At 35.1% G+C, this 22,610-nt stretch overlaps 1 protein-coding gene across 1 annotated transcript in view; it reads right to left on the bottom strand.

Annotated features, from left to right (window-relative positions):
• Positions 1 to 2,624: 2,624 nt before the first annotated feature.
• The window catches only part of PSMD14 (proteasome 26S subunit, non-ATPase 14), a 93,050-nt gene continuing 73,064 nt past the window's right edge, over positions 2,625 to 22,610 (bottom strand). Inside the window, exons 9-12 of the mRNA XM_024579834.4 lie at positions 20,102 to 20,176; positions 15,266 to 15,391; positions 5,270 to 5,332; positions 2,625 to 3,040 (exon numbers count right to left, since the gene is read on the bottom strand). Of these exons, the coding sequence (XP_024435602.1) occupies positions 2,942 to 3,040; positions 5,270 to 5,332; positions 15,266 to 15,391; positions 20,102 to 20,176 (363 nt within the window). The 3' untranslated portion in view covers positions 2,625 to 2,941. The remainder of the gene's footprint in view (positions 3,041 to 5,269; positions 5,333 to 15,265; positions 15,392 to 20,101; positions 20,177 to 22,610) is intronic.

Here is a 22,610-nt window from a genome sequence, read left to right as displayed (position 1 = left end):
GCCCTTTACCTTCCATTGCCCTTTCTCATGAAAAGCTTTTGCTTTATTTTGGCTACTCTTGTTTTTTTTTTTTTTCCTTTCTTTGATCATTAAATTCTTTGTCCCTGCCTGTCTCCCCTCTCCATTGCTTCCAAAGTTACCCCTTCCTTCCTCAGTGGGACACAGAGCCTTAAATATGTAGCAAAAAGGCGATGTCACTCCTAGCAACCTGAATGGACTTTTTTTTTTTTAATGACGAATACTAAAATGAAATGTTGAAGTATAGAAAAGGGTTCGAGTGCATTTCCCTCGGAGTTTTGAAGGAATGGAGTAGGAGATAAATGTGCAGTCACTTTAAATTACCAGTACTAAATCCAGTGGCTCCTCACTCACAGGCTGTGCCTTTTAATTTATACACGCTCAAGAAAAACTAAGGCTTGCCCCAGGATTGGCACACCTGCTCTTGAGCCGTATTTATGCAGAGCAGGCTTCTCTAAGTGCATATGAACCATGCCAGGATTATTTTGATTCATGGCTGGAGTAGGGCCTGAATTCTGTATATATGGTAAGGTCCCAGAAGACCCAGGTGTCCCTATTTTAGGCAAATCGCACTAAATAGTGAGGCTGGAACTTTAATGTCTCCATGCTAGTTTAAGAGTAAAGTAGGGAGATCTCTGTACTAGAGGCAGCAAGCAAAACTTTGGGTTCTAGTGCTGCTTTAATGCTGTGTAGTACATGAGTAAAGATGCTCACACTCACTCACCCCTGAAGCGGCTCATTGAGCCTGTGATTCAGTAAGTCGTCTCCATGCCTAACTGGGCCTCGGCCATCAGGCTGCTGCTAAAATAGCGATACATTCTGACACAAAGGTATATTCAATGAGCTTCTTTGGGCATCCTAATTCTGATAGGCTCCAAATCTACAAAGAAAATGTAGATTTTTGGTAGCAGGAGGGATTCTGATGTGGTTTTGAAATGGGGATGTCCCCAACATGAACCAAGTGAGAGAAAGTCATGTGTGGCTGTGGGGAGTCCAGGAGTATGAGTTGATCATTTAAGAGCACAAAGAAAGACAAGAATTGTTTGAGTCTTCTCAGTCACTGTAGTCACTCAGGAGACAGTTTCAGGGGTCCAAAGTGGAAAAAAAAAAAAAAAAAGGACTTCAAAACAATGTTGAGAATAGCCCTTGCGTTATCGAGGCCTCTTCTGAGGGCATATTGTACAAAAAAAAAAAAAATCTAACTAGCTCTAAAATGAACAATATCTGTGAAAATACGCTGTAGAACCTTATTTACTTAAAGGAAAAAATCATGTATTCCCTCCCCCCCAAAATAGCCCACACAGTTTAAATTAGGCAAAAGGAAAACCTTCACTTATATTCCAATTGTAAATGATTAGTTGTAATCCCAACAATTAAATATATATCACATGTCCTACATAAAATATGCTACCACTATACTTAAAAGATGAAACCTCAGGAAAAGCAAGAAATGCTCAGAATCTCTCTTATTCTATCAAAAAGGAAAAAAGAGACTGTGAAACATAGTGGAAATTTAAGCGATTTCCACTTTTAGTTTCTGCTACCTTCTTATCAGACGAGCAGTAAGAGCCCAGAATTGTTCAAATAGGACAGGATTTTGGTCTACCACTTCATTCATACCATCTCTGTAGAGGCTAAGTCTAAATTCTAAGTCCCCAAGTAAAACCCTCCTTTAATGAAGCCTCAGAAACATTTTCTGCCATATTCTAACAAAGGGTGTAGGTAAGATTTAAGTCTTTGTCTCCAGCCCTTGGCAGGGCAGCTTGCTCGGTTGGAGGCTCCTCGCGAGGCCCCAAGGTTCTGGTTCACTCCTTGGTCAGCGCACGTACAAGAACCAACCAGTGAGTGCATAAATTTGTTTCTTTCTAAAATCAGTCAATAAATTCTCTGTCCCCCCGTTTTGCCAGCACCCCTTGGTACATCCAGGATGGTGCCGCACCATAAATGAATGTTAATGGGGGATGAACCTCTGTACGTCAGGTTCAAAGCAGGTTGTGGGACGAGGTCATTTACAAAAGCTGCCATTAGTCACACTTTTGTCTTTACCGGAAACTGAGTATTTCTAAGTTACTTTGAGAAAAGATAAAACAGTAACAAAATTATTGCTTATGTATTCATTATATTAAACTCACATTATAGCTACTTTTCTCATTTTGCTTTGAGGACATTATACAGTGTACCTTCTCTGGCTGTTTTAGCTGGAAGTTTAGTGGAGTTTGCAGCAGGCAATTCCCACACAATTTCAACGCTATTGGTAGATTGTACTCTTAAAAAATGATAAAAGTCTACATCAAAATCATCCCCTTTCTTCTTAAATGCACTCTTCTGAAATCCTGAACATATGTTAACAAGCTATATTGCATATACAATATTAATTTGTGACAAATACTTTAAATGAAATGTCAGCATTTTTTCTGTTACCCACTAATGAGGTAGCCAGTCATTAATGACAATCATTTTATATTTGTTAAGTTATCACACTGATGTTTTACGTGTTATGAAATCTTAAAATGCAAGGGGAAACACATCTTAGTGTGAGATTTCTAAAGCACTGTCAAATGTTACTCTGTCAATTCCACCCAGTGCCAAAAAGACCTCAGGAGACATAGATTGTAAATGTATTTTATTTTGTAAGCAACAATCAAAATATATTTGTGTTACTGATTTCTTCAAATATTAAATGGGATCTTAACAAAATTTGTCCACTTCAATGTATTCTTATAGAACTTTGGAATCTGCAAAGACCCTGACTGAAGAAACAGAAGTAATTGCACAACTGAGACTGAAGGTGTTACAGTGCTGCAAATGATGCCAGATGTCTTACATTTAACCAAATACACCTCCAGAGGTCCCTTGATTTGGAGCATTAGGAACAACAGAGTAATATACACTGAAAGTATCTCTAAAAGCTTTCTGTGTTGCTTTATTTAAAGACGACGGTATCCAACATAGCTGCTAAACACTGGACAATATTTGAAGTCATAAGTACATCCACATGTTCCTCCAAGTGACGTTTGGGGTCCTAAAGGAAAAAAAAAATAAGGAAAGAGAAAGAAAAAAAGAACCATATTACTGGGAGACAAATTAGTTAGATTTTTTTTCAGTAGCTGATGAAATTAGTCAAGGAAGCCAAACCTAAATTAATATATATTGTATAATTTAACTTTCCTAATATATTGTTACATTTTCAGGATATCTAAATCTGTTAAAAATTTAATAGATTACATAATGAAATATTGATTTACACAGAGTACATTTAGACTCTGTACCAAAAAAAAAAAAAAATATCAGAGAAAAGTGTATAGGTGCAATCATTTAGGTTAAACCTGATAAAATCTATATTTGAAATGTCTGAGTTTTTAAAAAAAAAGGCTTAAGATTTCATTGTAGTAACATAAATTAAATCAAAATCTTAACTTATATTTAAGTTTAATACTGAGCCGAAAGAAGTATTTCGGCTAAATTTGAAAGCTTTGAAATAAAGGGCATATGTATCACACACAATAAAAAACTTTCAATTAAAGCATATTTTCTTATGAGTATTGCTAAAATACCTAAGTTCCTAACTTTAAACAAATGTTCATCACTGGAATTATTTCCTGGCTGTTCTCTTCTAAGCTACAATTTCAACACACTTGATTTCTTTAAACAACCCAGAGATACAACATGCTACAAATAATTCTGAGTAACTAGACCACGATAAATTTTATTTCAGAAATAAGACCTAGGGCGTTTTAGGTGAAAGAGGCTAAGAACAACTTGCAGGAGTAAACAATTATTGGTCTAATTTTATTATTGGTCGTTATAGACAGTTTTGCTTTTGCTGTGAATAGGCCAAACCAGCGAAGGACTATATTTTTAAATGATTCTCATGTTTATTATACATTGCCAATTATGCATTATCAGTTTCATTTTTATTTTAATTTTGTCCTTTTATTTACTGCTAATTGTTATATAAAACCTATACATCAAGAAACTATAACTTCAGAGAGTCATTTACTCAAAAAACAGTTACTGAATTTTACAGTGCAAGGCTCCAAGTTGGTGATCTAAGGTTAGACACTGGATGAAAATAAGTAGTAGGTGAAGACAACAGGGGTGACTAGATCCCATGGCGTGAGAATGAGATGAATTATATTTCATTTTGATTTTGGAGGTTTCTTGTTGTTTTTAAATTATAATATTCAGAATATAGTGAGATTTGATTTCACCAATTGTGATATTTTTAAGTCAGACTTTTGCCCCTACTGCTCTATTGGAATAACTGGTTTTGTAGTGAAATGGTAACATACTCCCTCAGTTATCTACATTACTTCTTGTGGCAGCTGGGTGATTCTTAGAGATTTACCATCCAAGAATGGTCCTGGCCCAAACCTACATAGCTTGTGAGATGTGATGGGATCAGAGCATATGGTAGGATGGCTGAAAGCAAAGACAGCTTAGTGTCTTGCATCTGAAATATCAAGATTCTGCCAACATCAGCAATATGATAACCATGTTCCATGAAGTGAAAAAAACGTAATCAACATTCTTTAAAAAACAGTCTAATTAATCTGTAGATTCTTTTAATTGGTTGGTGTGTTCCCCCCAACCCTCAGAAAATAGGAACTAAAATATATATTTCATCTTGGAAAAGTGAAAGAGCAAATACTTAAAACACTTTCTCTTAACTCAGTATAATCCACTAGGGCTCTAAGCCTTCTCAGGAACATTACCTACACATTGAAGCCTACATATTGCTAAACTCTTTAAAAACTGTTACATATGAAATAAATCTACCATTCTATTATCTTCACTGATAATATTATTTCACATTATTTCAAGTAAAAATAATACTTAAAAATTAACTCAGGACATAAGATTCCTAATTTATTTCTAGTAAGTTATTTTCACTGAAGACCCCAGAGGCCTATTTGTGATCTACTTCTCTATAGGTGGCAAAGAGAATATGACATCAAATAATTCAGTGACATTTAAAATTAGCATCACAACAAAGGAAAAAGGACTCATGGACATGGACAACAGTGTGGTAATTGTGGGGGGGAGCGTATAAAGGGGGTAAATGGTAATGGAAAAAATACAATAAAAATAAATTCAAAAGAAAAAATAGAATTAGCATCACATTTACAAGACAGAAGAAACATGTAGAGTGAAAAGACAGGGAGAAAACATCATACAGTCCCTAAAGCAGCTCTGACTCGACGAGAGCATGTTATTGTGCGACTGCACGGCCCATTACAGCACACCTCACCTGCTTGCCAACATTCTTTATTGCCAGCTGCTCAGGTGTCATCTTATCTTCTTCTTCTACTGCCTGTGAATGAAACACAAAGGACACAGCTTCAAATTCTAAATTTACTTTCCCCACTGCAGAATAATCACCAAAGATAATAGCTATCATCGTTTTTATTCACAGAATCTTTTAATAAAGTAATTTATTGAACAAAAAGCAATTTTACCAATCTTCAGAATATCCTTCAGAATAATGAAAACTATTACCACCATCATATCGAAAATGGACTTTTAAGAAATATGTAGAAGGCCCTGAAAACATCGAATTGGACCATTTGATATTTTAACCATTTGGAAACTGTTCTGGAATTCTTTGAGGGATGGCTACACTGGAAGATAAAAAAGTGCCTGAGGTAGCTGCTACTGACACCGTGGTACTAACTAGTCTTATCGTCTTCTTTCCCCTTTCCTACTTTCACTGTAGTTCTGCCGCAGTTTCCCATTTCTTTGTCTCCTTTTTCTTGTCCATACTCAGAATCAATGAATTTAACCATCACTAGGCACCTGGGTTCAAAGGAGCTGCTGACATTTTTTTTTCAATCCTCACCTAAGGATATGTTTTTATTGATTTCAGAGAGTGATGAAGGGAGGGAGAAAGAGAGAGAAAGAGAAATATTGATCAGTTGCCTCCTGTCTGTGTCTCAACCAGGGATCAAACCAGCAACCCAACTGAGTGCCCTGACTGGGAACTGAACCCGCCGCCTTTTGATGCACAGGGCCACACTCCAATCAACTGACCAATATGGCGAGGGCAGAGCCTTGGCTTTTTGATCCCTTTCACAGATCATACAGTTTTCTCCCTCAGAAACTTCGCATATTTAAATCTCTGAAAGAAGTACATGATTCAGAAAAAAACCCTCACTTTTCCATGTGATTTTTAGTAATCGTGAATATAGAATAATTTGAAGTTTCCAACATCAAAAAAAAAATTAAAATACACAAACCACTTTCTACTATTACCACAGTTAGCCACAAACTTTCGTGAATGATCATAAATTTTGCATCAGAGTAATTCTGAAATAATTACAGCATTTAGATTAGCTACCACCACTGTCCTCCCTTCACAATACTGGTGCCACGGCAAAGCCTCCTTATTGAGAAGTCTAAGTTTAAGGAACCTCCTTAACAGTTTGGATATGTCACTGCCTGAAGCTAGGACTCTACATCAGGTGAACTCCTGGTCTATGATTTATTCATAGGACCTGATAAATAGAAAAAAAAAAAGAAAATTTAAATATCACCAACTTTAAGAAAGAACACCACAGCACTTACCACAAATATGGTTAAATGGGATAAAATATTGGTGGCAGAAAGCAGGAAACCAAAAATCCCAGGGAGGGTTAGATTTGGATACTCTAACTTAATAATCTTGCAGCTGCCAAATTTCTTCATGTGTGAACAATGAACATGTAGGAAATGCAATCATCAGACATTTCCCATAAACTGGGAAGTTTGGCTGCATTTCACACCTTCTTAATAGTTTTGTAAACAGAGAACTTGAAAATGAGCAAAGATGGCAAGTGTCTAATTTTATAAATGGACAAACTATCTAGAGAATTTCCCCAGTAGAACCTGCCTAAAAGGAAAGATGGTGAATAAGTATTGTATGTACTGATTATTAGAGTATAAAACACATCATTAGGAAATACACTTATGACTCATAATACTGCAAAAAGGAAAAATAAAGTTAATAACATTCCAAACCCAGAATTCCCTAGACAGAGAATATGTTCATTTTCAGAGTCAGATGTCACTCATATTATTCTCAGCTAGTTAAAAAAGTATTTCCTAACTGGGAAATCGCTTCTCTCACTATCTCAATGTTTTACATACATGGATACAATGCAACACATAAAAACTTTGTCCTTCCTAAATTACTTAAAAAAATTATGACACTATACCTTACTGACTGACCTGAAAACATGTTAGATGAATGGAACAATTCACGTGAGTCAGTGCCCTATATCCATTCAGTGCTAGCAGTTCTACGCACATGCCGACAGCAGTGCTTCACAGTACTGAAGGAGGTAAGACTTTCGGGATTTGGCTCAAAACACCAATTCGTGTACAAAATAGTTATTATGCAGTATTTTGGGGTATTGCAAATATCAAAGATGGCAGATCTGCTAAGGAGAAAGTCAAAAGGCATTTAAAACATTGACCTTATATGAAAGCTTAAGTGAAATGTAAAAACTCAATTTAAAAAATATTTTATATCATATAACAACTTTACCAATTAGTTTTTCTACTTCCAATAATTAAAATAGAGAGTTCACAAACTCTTTGAGAAGTGCAGATGGTAAAAAGTACTCCCAGCCATAGATGCCATCTGGGAAATGAGGAGCAGCTGTAGATTTAGGCATATACTAAGGTTGCAAACCCTATGACAAAAGAGTAAGCACATCTCTTATATTCTAAGATAGACCAGATCAGACCAGACCAGATCATCACATCGACCCCCTAAAATATTTTCTCCATCTACCTAAGTTACCTACATCTTATCTGCCAGCTGGGCAAGACCAGTTTGTCTTCATTCGTAGTTCTAATCTGGCGAGTCACCAGGGAAAATTAAGAAATGGTAGCAGGAGAAACAAATGAAATTCAGGCACAGGCAGTGTCCTCACTAGGGGAACTTCTGTGTTTATGGCAACTTCTGTGATTTGGCATCAAATTTTGCTTTTGCATTCGTGCTCTTCGGTTTACTCAACCAACAAAAAAGCACTGAAAATGTTTGTGGCTATTCACCCAGAAACGTTTTTAACAGTTTATCAACAAAGACCCCCAGATGGCTATCCCATCATGCACGGTCTGCACAGTTCTAAGAAATTCCTGGAATTTGGTCTGTTATGTTATCATAATCCCCTCAGATGTACCCTCTACCCCAAAGAGGCTTTTACTAAACTCATTTACCTCATTTTGTTTTTCTGGTAGTGGTCACATTTCTTAAGTGGATAACCTGTATCTCAAATTCTACCATTTATTTACCCTTTACCACACATGGACAACATCCTAGGTACTTCATTCACAGTCTTCTAAGAATCACCAACAGGTGAATTCCAATGGACTTGGTTTTCTCAAACTTTTTGAATACCTCAGAGCTATTCCAATACCTGTTTTCTCTCCTACTCCTTTCTGTAACCTCTGTTTTTTTTGGACATCGTATCTCTTACTCCAATTCACATTTCTCTATTTCTTTGGCTTCTTTTTTGCCCTTTTACATGTCAAGTTTCTTTACTTTCTGAACATGCTATAATCCCTTTAAAGTACATGCTTTCTAAAATCACTTACATGGTATTTTTCATTATTAAACAATCTCTGCATAATTGCTAATGCATTTCAAGATAATGTATTTTACTTCTTTCTTGATTTTTATATCAAGTCAATATATTGGATATTAACTGAAAATCACATTATGGGTTTAGGGGTAGAGAACAAGTTTAAAAATGGTTTTTATACAACATACTTGTGAAAATAAAATTAACAAACAGATCAATTTAAAAACTATCTGAGAAAGAGGTATGAGTATGGAAAAAAATAAAACTGGTTTTCCTATGACCATCAGGAATTAAAAATTAACATACACAGGCTTGATAAATATTAGTTTACTGAAGCCTTAAAACATCACAGTGAAGTAGCTAATCTGCATTTTATATATGAAGATATAGGTACTATCTTATTGGTAGAATCACATGTTAACTCCGGTAATACTTATATTATAAAAATTTTTTCCCAGCTCTTTTTGGAAAAGCTTATAACACTCCAGTATATTCTATGCATGTCCTCAACAGTAGAATTTTTATCATTTTACACATTCAATAATCACTCTTACTCTGAATAAGACAGTTCTTGCTCTTCAAGGAGCTCACATTTGGGCTTTACTTGCCTGGTAAATCTCAAATTATAATGAATGCAATATGAAATATATAAAAAAGGAGTATGCACAAAGAATGATAGGGACACATATAACCACACAGCCAATAAGCAATGAAACTGTGACTTAAAAGCAGGCCTATTGGTCTTCAAAGACTGAAGCAACATTCACAGCAGTTCAGGAAATTATTACTTTTTAAAGACACATCCTGAGTAATAATAAAGCCAAATCCATGATTTAATAAGCAGCCTTGACCAGCATAAATTCTTTCTAAAAATCATACGGGCAATTCAATTTTAAAATGTAATCACATGAAATAGGGATATAAAATAAAGATCATGTGTATGCGTGTGTATGCACAAGTGTGCGTGTATATGATTGTAGTTCAGCTTGTTAAAAGAATTTGTCAGAGGCTACTAGTTGCCTACCCAATATACATCTCTTTCTTCTTTTATTATAAAACTCTGATTTTATTAAAGGGAGAAATGCTTTATAGGTAAAGACTATATTTTATGGCCTTTCTCAAAGCAAGGTATGTTCACTTGACTAAGTTCTGCCAATGAGATATTACCAGAAATGCTGGGTGGAACTTATGGAAAAGATTCTGAAAGGGAACTGATTTAGGTGGGAGGTATCCCTCTTTGCCCTTCCTTTTTTCCCCTTGCCTAGAACTCAGATGGGATGGCCAAAGCCATAGCAATCACCTTGAAATCAGGAGGACAGCTAAAAGATGGAAGCCAATATAAGGAAAGTGGAGCAAAAGACAGAAGAATGGTGTGTTTGTGATCACTTCAAAGTTTCATAATGCCCTTGAATTGCAAGATACATATATTTCTATTTTGTTTAAGCCATTGTTACTTTGAAATAACAGAATCTCAGGTATAAGTAACACCTGATTGGTGCAAAAACTGAAAATAATTCAGGATTTACATAAAGTATGTAATTCCCCTACCTTTCACCTAAGAGGTGACACTGTTAACAACATACTATGTTGAGATATATGTGATAGAGAGGTGTTTTTGAAAAAGGGAGGGAAGGTAACATGGAAGAGATTTTTAATATTGCTATCCAATTTAATTTTTTACACATAAGTGCAGGGTGTAAGTATTTCTCTTAGTTGGTATGTGTAGTTTTTTATTCTTCATAATAAAGTCTTAAAAGAGAACATGTTGTTTTAAAGAGTTATATGCATTTAAAATTGGAAGAGAGCCTTCAAAATGTTACATCACTTTATCTTCCCACGAGGGGTGCATTTTTCCAAACAATTTTTTTAAAATTTGAAAATAAAATAAATTTGCTACTTCTAATCTTAATTTTTTTCTTTGACTACCTAGTAAGGTTGAGCTTTTTTTCATGTTTACATGCCATTTGTCTTCAGAGAGTTTCTCAGATCTCCCACCCAATTTATTACTGTTTTCAAAAACTATTTTACAAGAATTCTTTAGGTATTGTGCAGTGTCTGGATGCCAGCATTTGCATGGTTACCAGCTACATAATTCTCGATTATAATAATTCTAACAGTTCTCTAGTTTAGTCTCTTGGGTTTCTATGTTTGATTGCAAACATATCCTATCACATTTAAATAATGATAATTTGGCCTGATTTTCCCAATACTTATTTTTGTTTTTCTAATCATATTACACTAGCACAAAATACTTTATTATTTAATATAGTTACTACAGTAAACCAAATATAATCACATAGTTACATATTTTATATGTAATCACATAAAAGATATATCCAAAGTTTCCTTCAGGTTTAAGTAGGCAATATTTCTACCTAAAAAGTAAACTGTCAGAACTCAGAGTTATAGGGCTACGTGTTTGAGAACATGTCAATTTTATGTGTCCTTGCTATTCTTAAAATGCGTTTATAATTACTTTTCATTTGCATATTCATTTTTAAATATCCAATCAAATATTATCAATATTTTAAAAATTGATGCACCTGGCATAAAAAAACTGTGAAACTTGGAATAATAGTGGTGGGTTTTGAAGTTAGAGAAATCAATGACTAATGATGAAGCAGACTCTTTGTGTGCAGTTCAGACTTAAAATCAAAAAGTTGGAACAAAGGAATTTAATTATTTTCTAACCTTCTCTTACTTTAGGAGCTAACTGGCACCTAACAATAATTACCTTAATTTAAAACACCAACCAATTAAAAAGAATACTGAAAAAAATTGGTAACATGAGCCTTTCTTTTTATATATATATATATCTTCTTTTTATATTTTAAGTGTTACTAAAAACTCCACCACATTCTCTTTCAATCATAGAGGGAATTACATTTCCAAATCTGGAATCCTTCATATCACAGCTTACACATTGTTTTCATTTTATACCCAAACCTTACAACTTTTTGGGTACTACAGAGATTCTTTTCAAACTTTAAAAAAGCAAAAACTTCTTTAGATGGGCAGTAGTAACCAAAAATAGGTTATTCCCTGATAGTGGTACCAATGTGAATTTACTTAAACTTGTAACATTACAGAGAAATGAAAACCATTCCTACAGTCTGCTGAATAATTTGTCATAGCTTTTCAGTTTATAAAAGGTTAACCGTTTGAAGTATGCTCAACTACTCTTTCTTTTACTCTTCACAGATAAAAAATATTTTCCTTACAACCTAGAACCAAAGGGGATTTCCAGCTTGAACACAACATGTAAATACGGCATGCTCTTCAGAGCCAACCCTCATTCTGCTGGAATTTAGTTTGTATGGGCCCAGCAACTTTTTAAAGCTCAATTCTCTCAAAAGATGTTGCTATACTTATAAAATTTTATACACTATCTCTTGGTTAATATTTACATTTATTTTTGGTAAGATGTGTTTGATTTAAAAAGAGAAATATTACTTTTTGGTGTGCTAACCCACATGAATTTTAACTGCCTCCAAACTTGTTTAAAATGGATCTCTATCTCCTTTCTCAATCCTTTCCACCTAAACTGGAAATGTTAATGACACTATCATACTTCTAGTCATCTAGGCAGAAAACTTTGAATTCACCTTTGATTCTTCCTTCTTCTTTCCCTTCATCTATCCAACAGGAGGTGCCGTGTTTTGTTTATTTGTCTATTGACGCCTCCCTTCCTACTGCCACTCCGATAATCCGGGCACTCACTACCTTTTGTCCAGATAAAAGCTCCTCCTACATACAGCCTCCACTTACAGCACTCCTTCAAAACCATTGATAAATTATGCTCCTAAAATCTGGTTTTATGTTTCTAAAGTCCAGTTCTGGGTATATCATGCTCCTGATAAAAAAATAACTGTCCCCTCATATTCTAAACCCTGTTACTTGACTTTGATAACTTAAAAAACCTGCTCCCTACTATGACCCTCATCCATTATGTACTGTGGCCAAACAGTTTCTAAAACATGTCCTTGACTTTTCTGTCTCTCCTAGACTTTGCCTGTGATGTTCGTTTTGTCTAGGGTAACATTTTTCTGTATGCCTAAATCTTATTGTATTTATGCTTTAACATCTAGCTCAACTGTTGTTATTCTAAGACAGACTCCTGGGTCTTCCTCAGCTGACAGCACAAGCCTCTGACCTTCTACAGGACTTCACATGGACTTCTCTATGGCAGTGTTCTCGAACCTGAATGAGTATACAAATCTCCTAGAAGTATGGTTAAAATGTAGATTGTGATTCAGTAGGTCTGAGAGTCTAGAGAAGAACCAGGTGAAACTGAGGCAGTTGCTTCTGGACAATTTGAATACTAAGGTGTTATGGAACACACCAATTTTGGTCTAGTGGTCTGTAGTACCTTGGTTATCAGCTTTTCTTACAGACCTGTTTTCTTATAAAGGAAGGAAGGATCCTTGTTTTCCACTGTAACTTATAGAGGGGATATTCAATAAATATTTGTAAATATAACATTGTATAATGTCTACATATATTTTACAAATTCTAAATGTTCAATCCATTAATAGCCTGTAACCTGTACGTATTTGTGTATGAGTTCTGTCTAGAAAAAGTCCAGACATTTTTAATATAATAAGAATGGGTTGTGTGACATCAAGGTAACCTGACATCGAGGATGAGAATGTGCATGTGTGAACAATGACGACTTCACTGTACTAGTCAGTGGGGCGGTGGGCACCACTGAGTGAGCATGTGTACTGTCTGGCCACTGCATTCAAAATGACTGAATGAGCAGAGCAATGAATCTGCATCAGATTTTGCATTAAGCGTGAACATTATTCCTCCATGGAAACTATTCAGATGATTCAGAAGGGTACAGCTATGGGCAACTGGTGACTGGCAGCTTCATCAGGACAATGCGCCTGCTCATGAATTGCGACTCATGCTGAGATTTTTTTTTGGCAAAACATCATATGACCCAGGTGACTCAGCCCCACTACAGCCCAGATTCGGTGCCCTGTGACTTCTGGCTTTCACCTTTGAAAGGGAAGAGGTTTCAGACCCTTGATGAGATTCAGGAAAATATGACAGGCAGTTGATGGCAATTGGGAGAACTGTGAGGTCCTAAGGTGCCTACTTTGAGGGGGTCTGAGGCATCACTGTCCTATGAACAATGTTTCCTGTATCTAGTATCTTCTTCAATAAATGTCATTTTTCATGTTACACAGCTGGATACCTTCTGGACAGACCTCGTATACTGCTTACGTATGTAATTAAAACAGAATGAAATTGAATCAAAAAGAAAATAGGATATATCACATAATGAGGGCAAATACTGCTTAATAAAACTTCTGTTGCAATTATATACGCACATATACATTTGCACTGTACTGAGTCAAAATGCTGAGCCTATTTTTCATGTGGCTCTGATCAAAAAGTTGGAAATACAGGTTACAGATTGAATCACATCCCACAAAAGATATGTTGAAATCCTAATCCTAATTAGAGATTGAATTTATGCTGCCACAAACCAAAGACTGGAACTAACAGAAGCTGAAAAAAGAAAGGAAGGACCTTCCCCTAGGGGCTTCAGAGGGAGCATGGCCCTCCCAAGACCTTGGATTTTGGACTTCTAGCCTCCAGAATTTTGAGGGAATAAATTCATTGCTTTAAGACACCCAGTTTATGGTAGTTTGTTATGACAGCACCATAAAACTAATACAACACAGAATATACGTTTTAGTCATAACTCAAGTATTTTCTTAATTTCAAAATTGTAAAAGAACACAAAACTATGAACAAAAACATTATCATGGCCATATACATCTAGCATACAAAACATCTTCAGGAAAGTCTACAAAATACAACTTTTTAAAAAATTAAAAAAAAAATTATTTATGTTTAGAGAGAGGGGAACGGGAGAAAGAGAGGGAGAGAAACATCTATGTGTGGTTGCCTCTTGCCCACCCCCCCACTAGGGACCTGGCCTGCTACCTACGCATGTGCCCTAACTGGGAATCAAACCGGTGACCCTTTGGTTTGCAGGCCAGCACTCAGTCCACTGAGCCACGCCAGCTGGGATAAAATTCAACTTTTTTAATGTCCTCGTGTAAAGTTGTCTCCCCTAGTCACTCTTCTTTACGTCACCCTGTTTATTTTTTTAATAACACTAATCATAAAGTATTTTGTATTTATTTTTTTACTTTCTATATCCCAACAGGTCTTGCTTCTCACCACATCCCCGATACCTCCATAGCAGGTTTTCAATAAATCTTTTTAAATATAAAAACGGAAAAGTACATAAAGTAAATTTTATGTAGTGAGCATTAAAATGTGACATCTTCTTGCTGCCCTTCCCTTCCAAGAGAAATTCCTCTGAACAATGAAGAGATTTCAAATGTAAAATTATTTTAACTGGTCTACTGCAGGGGTTGGCAAACTATATCCCATGGGCCAAATCTAGCCAGCTGCCTGTCTTGGTATGTAAAGTTTTACTAGAACACAGCCTCATTCATTCCTTTATGAGCTTTTATCCTACAACAGCAGAGCTGAGCAGCTGCGACAGACAGGGTGGCTGCAAAGCCTGAAATATTTACTACCTGATCTACAAATGAGGCCACTCTATTTTAACTAATTATATTTATACAATGCTTGACATCTAATCATACATATCCCAAGGATTATAAGAAAAAAATGGTGGAAGTAACTTTTACCTTATTATAATTCTTGGCTAATTCCAACATCTCTTTTACCACTGATTCATTATGTTTACAGTGTTCACTGTAGTCCTGAAGTGTCAAACCTTCCATCCAGCTCTTCTTATGCAAATTTAGCAACATCTAAAAAATATAAAGAAAATAATTGTTTTCCTGTATGGATAATATTTCCTTCACTTGTCTTGAGAACAACTTCACAAAAACTTCTGGAATTAATGAATTTCATTGTATTAACTTAAATAAACTCTATAATCAGAATTCTCCTAAATTTATAAAACCTAAGGAGTACTCTAACTCCATGGCGTTTGCATTTCCTCTTCTGCCTCAATGGCTATTTGCCTTGTCTTTTCATGGCTTACTTCCTCACTTCCTTAGAGATAGATGCCTTCACTCACCAGACTATATAAAAAAGCCAGCCCACACTATTTTAAACATCTTTCTTCCCTTAACCTGCTTTGTTATTTTTGTAATATCATCAACAGATGACATTTTTTCTTTATTTTTATTAAATTTATTGGGGTTACAATGGTTACAGTTCTGTAATACATCACTTGTATATTGTATTGTGTGTTCACCATAAAATTTTTTCTTATATAATGCATTTCCTTCTCACTAAAGACAAAATCAACAGGGCAAGGACTTTGCCCTGTTTATTTAAGATCACCAGGGTGTAGATTCTAGAACAGTATCTAATTATAGCAAACCCTCAATAAATATCTGTTGAATGAATGAATGAAAGAAACTATGTTACACATGAGATCTTTTTTTTTTTTTCCTGATTAGTTTAATGTCCTGGATTAAAATTCACCAACTTAGAATTTTAAAACCTTATTATATCAACATTACAGGTTTATGGTTATAGATTACATTTCTTTTAAATATATTCTTGTTTATGCTATTATATTGTCCCAATTTTTCCCCTTTGCCCTCCTCCCCCAAACCTGCCCCCCTTTTCCAGTCAATCCCCACACTGTTCTTTGACTAATCCCCTCAACTTCTTCCAATTAGTCCCCACCTGCCCCCTCCTCTTACAGCTGTCAGTCTGTTCCATGCTTCTATGCCTCTGATTCTATTTTGCTCATTAGTTTACATTGTTCATTAGATTCCACTTATAAGTGAGATCATATGGTATTTGTCTTCATTGACTGGCTTATTTCACTTAGCATAATAGTCTCCAGTTCCATCCATGTTGCTGAAAAAAGGTAAGAATTCCTTCTTTTTTTTTTTACTGCTGTGTAGTATTCCATTGACACATAAGATCTTTAACAATTCACATAACTCAGCTTTCAAATGCCAAGAAGGTAAATGTCCCATTTACTGAATGACTTTAGTCAAACTTTCTGAGCTTCAGTTTATAAAATCTATTAATTTAGGGCTTATATTATGTAACCTGTAAATTTCTTTCAAATTCTAACATTCCATTTATAGTTAAAAAAATAAAACATCTTTACTATCAGAACAAAAAGTCATGAAACTGGGAAGGAAATAAATTCATCCACTGTGCAATCACATTACCAAGTTGGTATCAGACTCTATGAATAATCATGAAATAAACACCATCGTTCATTGTTTTGCAAACAGGACTCCTAGTTCTGAGTGTATGCATATATTCTTGGAAGTCCATAAATTTTCAAGTTTAGAGTCTTAAGATAGTTTTTCTTAAAAGTCTCATTCTAAAGATGTTCTTCAGGAGTGGAGGGAAGGGAAGAAAATGCAGACAATTGTAACTGAATAAAAATAAATTAATTAATTAAAAAAAACCCATCCCCCACTCTTATAAAAAATAATAAAAAAATAAAGATGTTCTTCAGTTGCAGACTATCACTGAATAAGAGTTTTTAAAAATAATTAATACAATTGTCTAGTGTGGAAAAAAAAATGTGACTACAGAATGATTGTTGTTCAACCAGTATACTTTTAAGTAAGATTCCTAAGCCATGAAGATCTGAAGATATAGCTTGAAATGTTTGAGTTTAGCTTAGAAAAATGACTCTTCCCTGTTTAGAGGCTTGCAACTAGACATGGTACAAAATTCTTCTCATGCTGGGGAAGAAGCTGCATGTCACAAACATCGATGAGGGTTTTAAAGAAACGAAATCTCCAAATTCCCTCATGCCCCTTGTAGGGCCCATGGGGCAAGAGTAGTTGGGGGTGGGGAACTGGAAAAATCCCGCACAAGTACCTCTGATTTCTTTGATTGCCTTCTATCTTTGCCACTGATAGTGTACTAGAAAATATATCCTTGAGAAATTTCAGTGCTGCAACTTCACGTGCTATAAGGCTACCTGTAATTGAGTGTTGAGAACTGGATTCTCCTACTACTTCAGTAGCAAACAAAGTTCCCACAGAGCAGCAGGATATCCCTACCATGCCTGGACATGAATTCCATCGGGGCCCTCAGTAAGGGCTTGGGCTGTGTATAAAGCTTGGTGGGATAAGGGTAAAGGCAAAGCTTTTGGTAACAAGAAAGCACCTGAACTGAACTACTAGAAACATAACTATAACAACATTAATTAATTTATGTAATTGTAGGTGTGTTTTTTAGGACAAGGACGAAGGCTAAGTTTATGTGGAACCAAAAAAATAATAATAAGGGGGAAAAATTATGCAATTAGCTGAATATTTCCAAGTAGTATTCATTTTCAACCAGTACCTATTCTACGTAAAATTAAAAATAAGTGAAGAACCTGTACATGCTGCCTCAATCTAAGGCTTGTCATACTGGAGTGGATGTTATGGTCAGTGATTATATGACCTATTAAACTGTTTTCTCATGGAATTAATCCTTTGTTTGTACAATAATGATAAAGTTTAATATGCGGTCTAATTCTGGACTGTTAAATAGTAGGGAAATATATATGAAGGAAAATGTTAAATATAGCAAATTTAAAAATCTTTAATTTTTATTTTTTAAAGACTTTATTTGTCCATTTTTAGAGAAAGGGGAAGGGTGGGAGAAAGAAAGTGAGAGACAGGGGCAGGGAGGCCACTGGATGCCTCCTGTATGCGCCCAACTGGGGACCTGGCCTGCAGCCCAGGGATGTACCCTGACCAGGAATCAACCAGTGACTTCTTGGTTTAAAGTCGATGCTCAAGCCCTGGCTAAAAACCTTTAACTTTGTACTTCAAACTATCAACTAAACCCACCACAGCAGATCAGAACTGTGGGACACAACAAGCAACTGCAAGAGAACTTTATGACTCTGTGTCTCCCCTCAGACCGAGGAAAAACTGGTTCCCTGCAGCCTCTAGGACCTTAAGGTGAGTTTATTAGTGGCTTTGACCTTATAAAATAGTAGTTTATCAAACTTGAGATTAAAAATGGAAGTTACTTGGTTGGAAGAGAGGGTAGTATGGAGATCCCAATTTACCCCCCCCCCCCATTACATGCACTAGAATTCCCTTCTAAGGTACTTTTGTGAGGAACAGTTTCAATTGGTAAGACAGGTTTTCTTTACTACTGATTACTTATCATGTTTGGACTTGAGAGCATCTTGGACTTGAAGGAACCAAAAATTACTGGCTGAAAATAGTACTCGGTGTTCTTAAATTTCTTTGTTTTTCTCAGAGAGAAACACAAGAAGCTAATTTGAAGGATGAGTAGTTTTAATAGTAAAGAGGAAAAAAAAACCAGTTCAGATTGAAATTTCAAAAAGTAATAGGCAGATTTAAACCTTTGACATTAGTGGAGAGAAAAACTGTACCTGAAATAACCCCAAAATAGTAGAAATATAAGAATGATAATCCACCAAGATGCTACATAATTTTAAAGGTAATTACTGGGTGGAGGCAGGCAAAGGGGGGAAAATTGGGAAAACTGTAACAGAACAACAAAAAAATATTTTAAATAAATAAAATATCAAAAAAATAAAAGCAATTAATTTTGAAAGTTGCCTGGTATAAATAGGGATAATAATCTACCTCTGGCCCTGTCCGGGTAGCTCAGTTGGTTAGAGCATTGCCCCAATATGCCAAGGTTGTGGGTTCGATCTCTGGTCAGGGCATACACAAGAATCAACCAATGAATGCATAAGTAAGTGAAACAACAAACAGATGTTTCTTTCTCCCCCCAACACCCCACTCTCTAAAATCAATAAATAAAAAATTTTGAAAAACATCTCACTCTAGCTCTGACCACAAAGCATTATCCCACAAAGCAAAAGGTCGCCTATTCAATTCTCCGTCAGGGCACACGCCTGAGTTGCGGGTTCATCCCTGGTCAGGGCGTGTATGTCAGGCAACTGGTCAATGTTTCTCTCTGGCATCGATGTTTCTCTCTCTTTTCCCTCCCTTCCCCCACTCTAAAAATAAATATATGAAATCTTAAAAAAAAAAAAAAAGATTAAACAAAAAAATCCAGCTCTGAATATCTGAAAACCCTAAATTGCATTTCTCTTTTGATTTACCTTTATTTACCCTAGGTACACATACTTTTTAAAAAGTAGTACACAATTACAATATGATTTATCCCTTTCAAATGTGGAAAACTATTTAGTAATTTAGTTATAAAAGTTCATTTTATTGAGAAGATAAATTAATCAGGAAAATCATATAATTAGGAAAAAGATTTTTATAATTTGTCATAAAACCAAATTAGAATGTTTATTTACTACTTTCTTTCCTACTTTAGCACCTACCAATAAGGTAAAATGTCTTCCAATATATCCAATAAAATATTCCTTTCTTTTACGCTGCAATTCATCAGTAATAAAAAAAATATTTGGAACACATCCATGAAATAGGACAACAATTAAAAATCAAATATACTGGGTCATAATTTAAATGGTGTGAATAAGATTTTTTTACCTTTCTAACATAAAAATGGAAACTTACCTTCTGTTCCAGTTCATTTTTCCGATAGTTAATAGTAATAGAGTAATAATGTCTGTTTAGTCCATGAATTAATGCCTATATAGATAAATGATTCGAAAAAGGACAAATTAATATTTTTCATTTATTAAAAATACAACTGTCTGAAACTGTTAACATAACCTGTAGACAATACCTTTATTATCTTCTTAAAAAGGTGTTTTATCCTAAATAAAAATTAAATTATGTTTAATTTAATTTAAACATAATTTAAATTAATGTTTTTCTCTCAGCTACATGTTCAGAATGAGGTTTAAGGGTCTGGTTCACAGATTCTTGAAAGTATGATACAGAGCAGCACAAACCCAACAGTTTCAGTAGCCTTGCTCAGAGAGAGGTGTGACTTCATCATAATCCAAATTATGAATTAAATATTCACAATTTATAAGTATATAATTCAATAAGCCTGAGTTTATATACAGGGGGCTCTTTGTTATTTCAAAATTAAAGCTTAAAAAGCCATACTATGACACTTATATTTCTTCACTTACAACATTAATCTGGGATTTCCCTTCTTAATTCAGTTCTCATAGATTCAAATAATTGTGTCTGCATATATCTCCAAATTAAGAAAGTAGAGTTTGCTCTTACTGGGTTTATTTAGCTCATGCCCAGTCTCACTAACCAGATTTCATCCCCACTGCCCTGGATCTCCAAGACAAACATGCAAAACAAAATAAAAATTTAAGTTAACAGCATGGCTTTATTAAGTTACAATAAACTTGCATGTGCTGGAATCCATTCATAATGCTCAAATATTTAACTGTAGCCAAAAAAGTTCAAGTGAGGTTCAGAATGGTATTCTGAGGGACCCTCTATCAGCTTACTAAGACAAAGTATAGAAATACACCTTGGACATATTTACAAGTATAAAAATAAAGAGGACTTTGGGGTTAACTCTCAGGAAACTAGAGGTAAAGCTAACCAAAACAACGGCCGCACTGTCTAATTATTAGATTTTTTACAGTGTAGGTGTTATAGGGTTGAGTTAGAAGAGACTACCTGCTGAGCACCTAGCATCTACTTTGTATGTTAAGTCTTCTATCTTCACAACAACCTAGTAAGTAGGCTGGTTCCGTTTGTATTTTGACAGATGAGGAAAGTAAGGCACAAATCTGAATTTGTTCTGTTTTATACTTAGTAAAAAGTAAAGCTGGGATTTGAAACCAGGTCCTGATTCCAAAGCCCTTGGTTTTTCCTACCATACTATGCTATAATATATCTTAAGAAATTCCTGGATAAGCCTCTGAACTTTAAGGACCAGGATAAATCAAAGCAGAGCTTACTTTGCTAGCAAAAATCACTCCATCAATAAAACATTTTAATACAGACTGTAATAATCCACTTATATACCTAATATCTGCTATATTAAAATGGTTGATATATAAAATTAAAGTACTGAGAGTATCTATTGAATCCGTATCCATTTTAATAATCATCAGGGACAGTGAATTAAATTGTAGTATATAGAAATGCTGTACTGTACAGATCGTAACCTGTACTCATCTTTATGCAAATTATGAAATTATCTGCTGGGTGGAAGAATTAGAAAAAGGTGCCCAGTCCTCCAAACAGATATAGCCTGCCTGGAGAGTAGAGCTTAGATTAGATTTGAGGTGCGAACTGCTCCATCGTCCAAGTACTTTTGTGCAATGTCCTAACTACATAATTCTACATAGTGGCCATATAGTTCATAACAGCTATAGCCAATAATTACAGAAGTCAGTCAGTGTGCCCCAGACAGATCCACATTTTGGAGATAACTGTACTACTGAAATACAAAGTTTGGTATTTGAAGGTACCACCTACTTGATTTTCAACGACATTATTTAGATAGAAGTAGGAAAACTAACACAGGCAGTGTGAAAGATTAGCAGGAATAATAACAAAACTAATATAAGTTTAAATGAAATGAGTCTCAAGCAGGCTTCCAACTTCCCTTCCTCACCTGCTGCGTATCAGCCGTGCATTTATCACAAATCCTAGGTAAATTCGCCATGTGTGGGCCCCTCCTTCTAAAACAACCCAGAAACCACATCCTCTTTTAGCGTAACAGATAATAGATTCTCTCAAACAAAACAGTCTAGCTGACATTGAGTTACAAATTGTGGCAGCATATGCCAAATACATGATCAGTTTTATCAAGGAAGAGACTAACCTTTTGAAAGGGTCAAATGGTAAATTAAACACAATATACTAGCAAATGCCACAGTATGTCAGGCAGATAAAGGAGAAAGTTATGTAGCCAGAAAATTCTTAAAACCACTACTTAACTTTTTAAGTTACACCTAAAAAAGATATGGTGGATTTAGGAAAATTTAGGCAATTCTTCATTAAAGTGGGATATGTTCCAGAAGCTCATTCGTTAATTGGCCATTTGAAATCTGCAACAGTTTCTCACAGAAGTAGTGTTTTAAATCATATTTCTATTTTATAGTATCTACTGTGAGCTAAATAAGCTTTTGGTGGCTGA

Source organism: Desmodus rotundus, chromosome 2 (genome assembly GCF_022682495.2).
Source record: "Desmodus rotundus isolate HL8 chromosome 2, HLdesRot8A.1, whole genome shotgun sequence".
NCBI lineage: Eukaryota > Metazoa > Chordata > Mammalia > Chiroptera > Phyllostomidae > Desmodus > Desmodus rotundus.
Note: the sequence above shows the minus strand (reverse complement) of the source record. Positions and strands in the feature narration are given on the sequence as shown.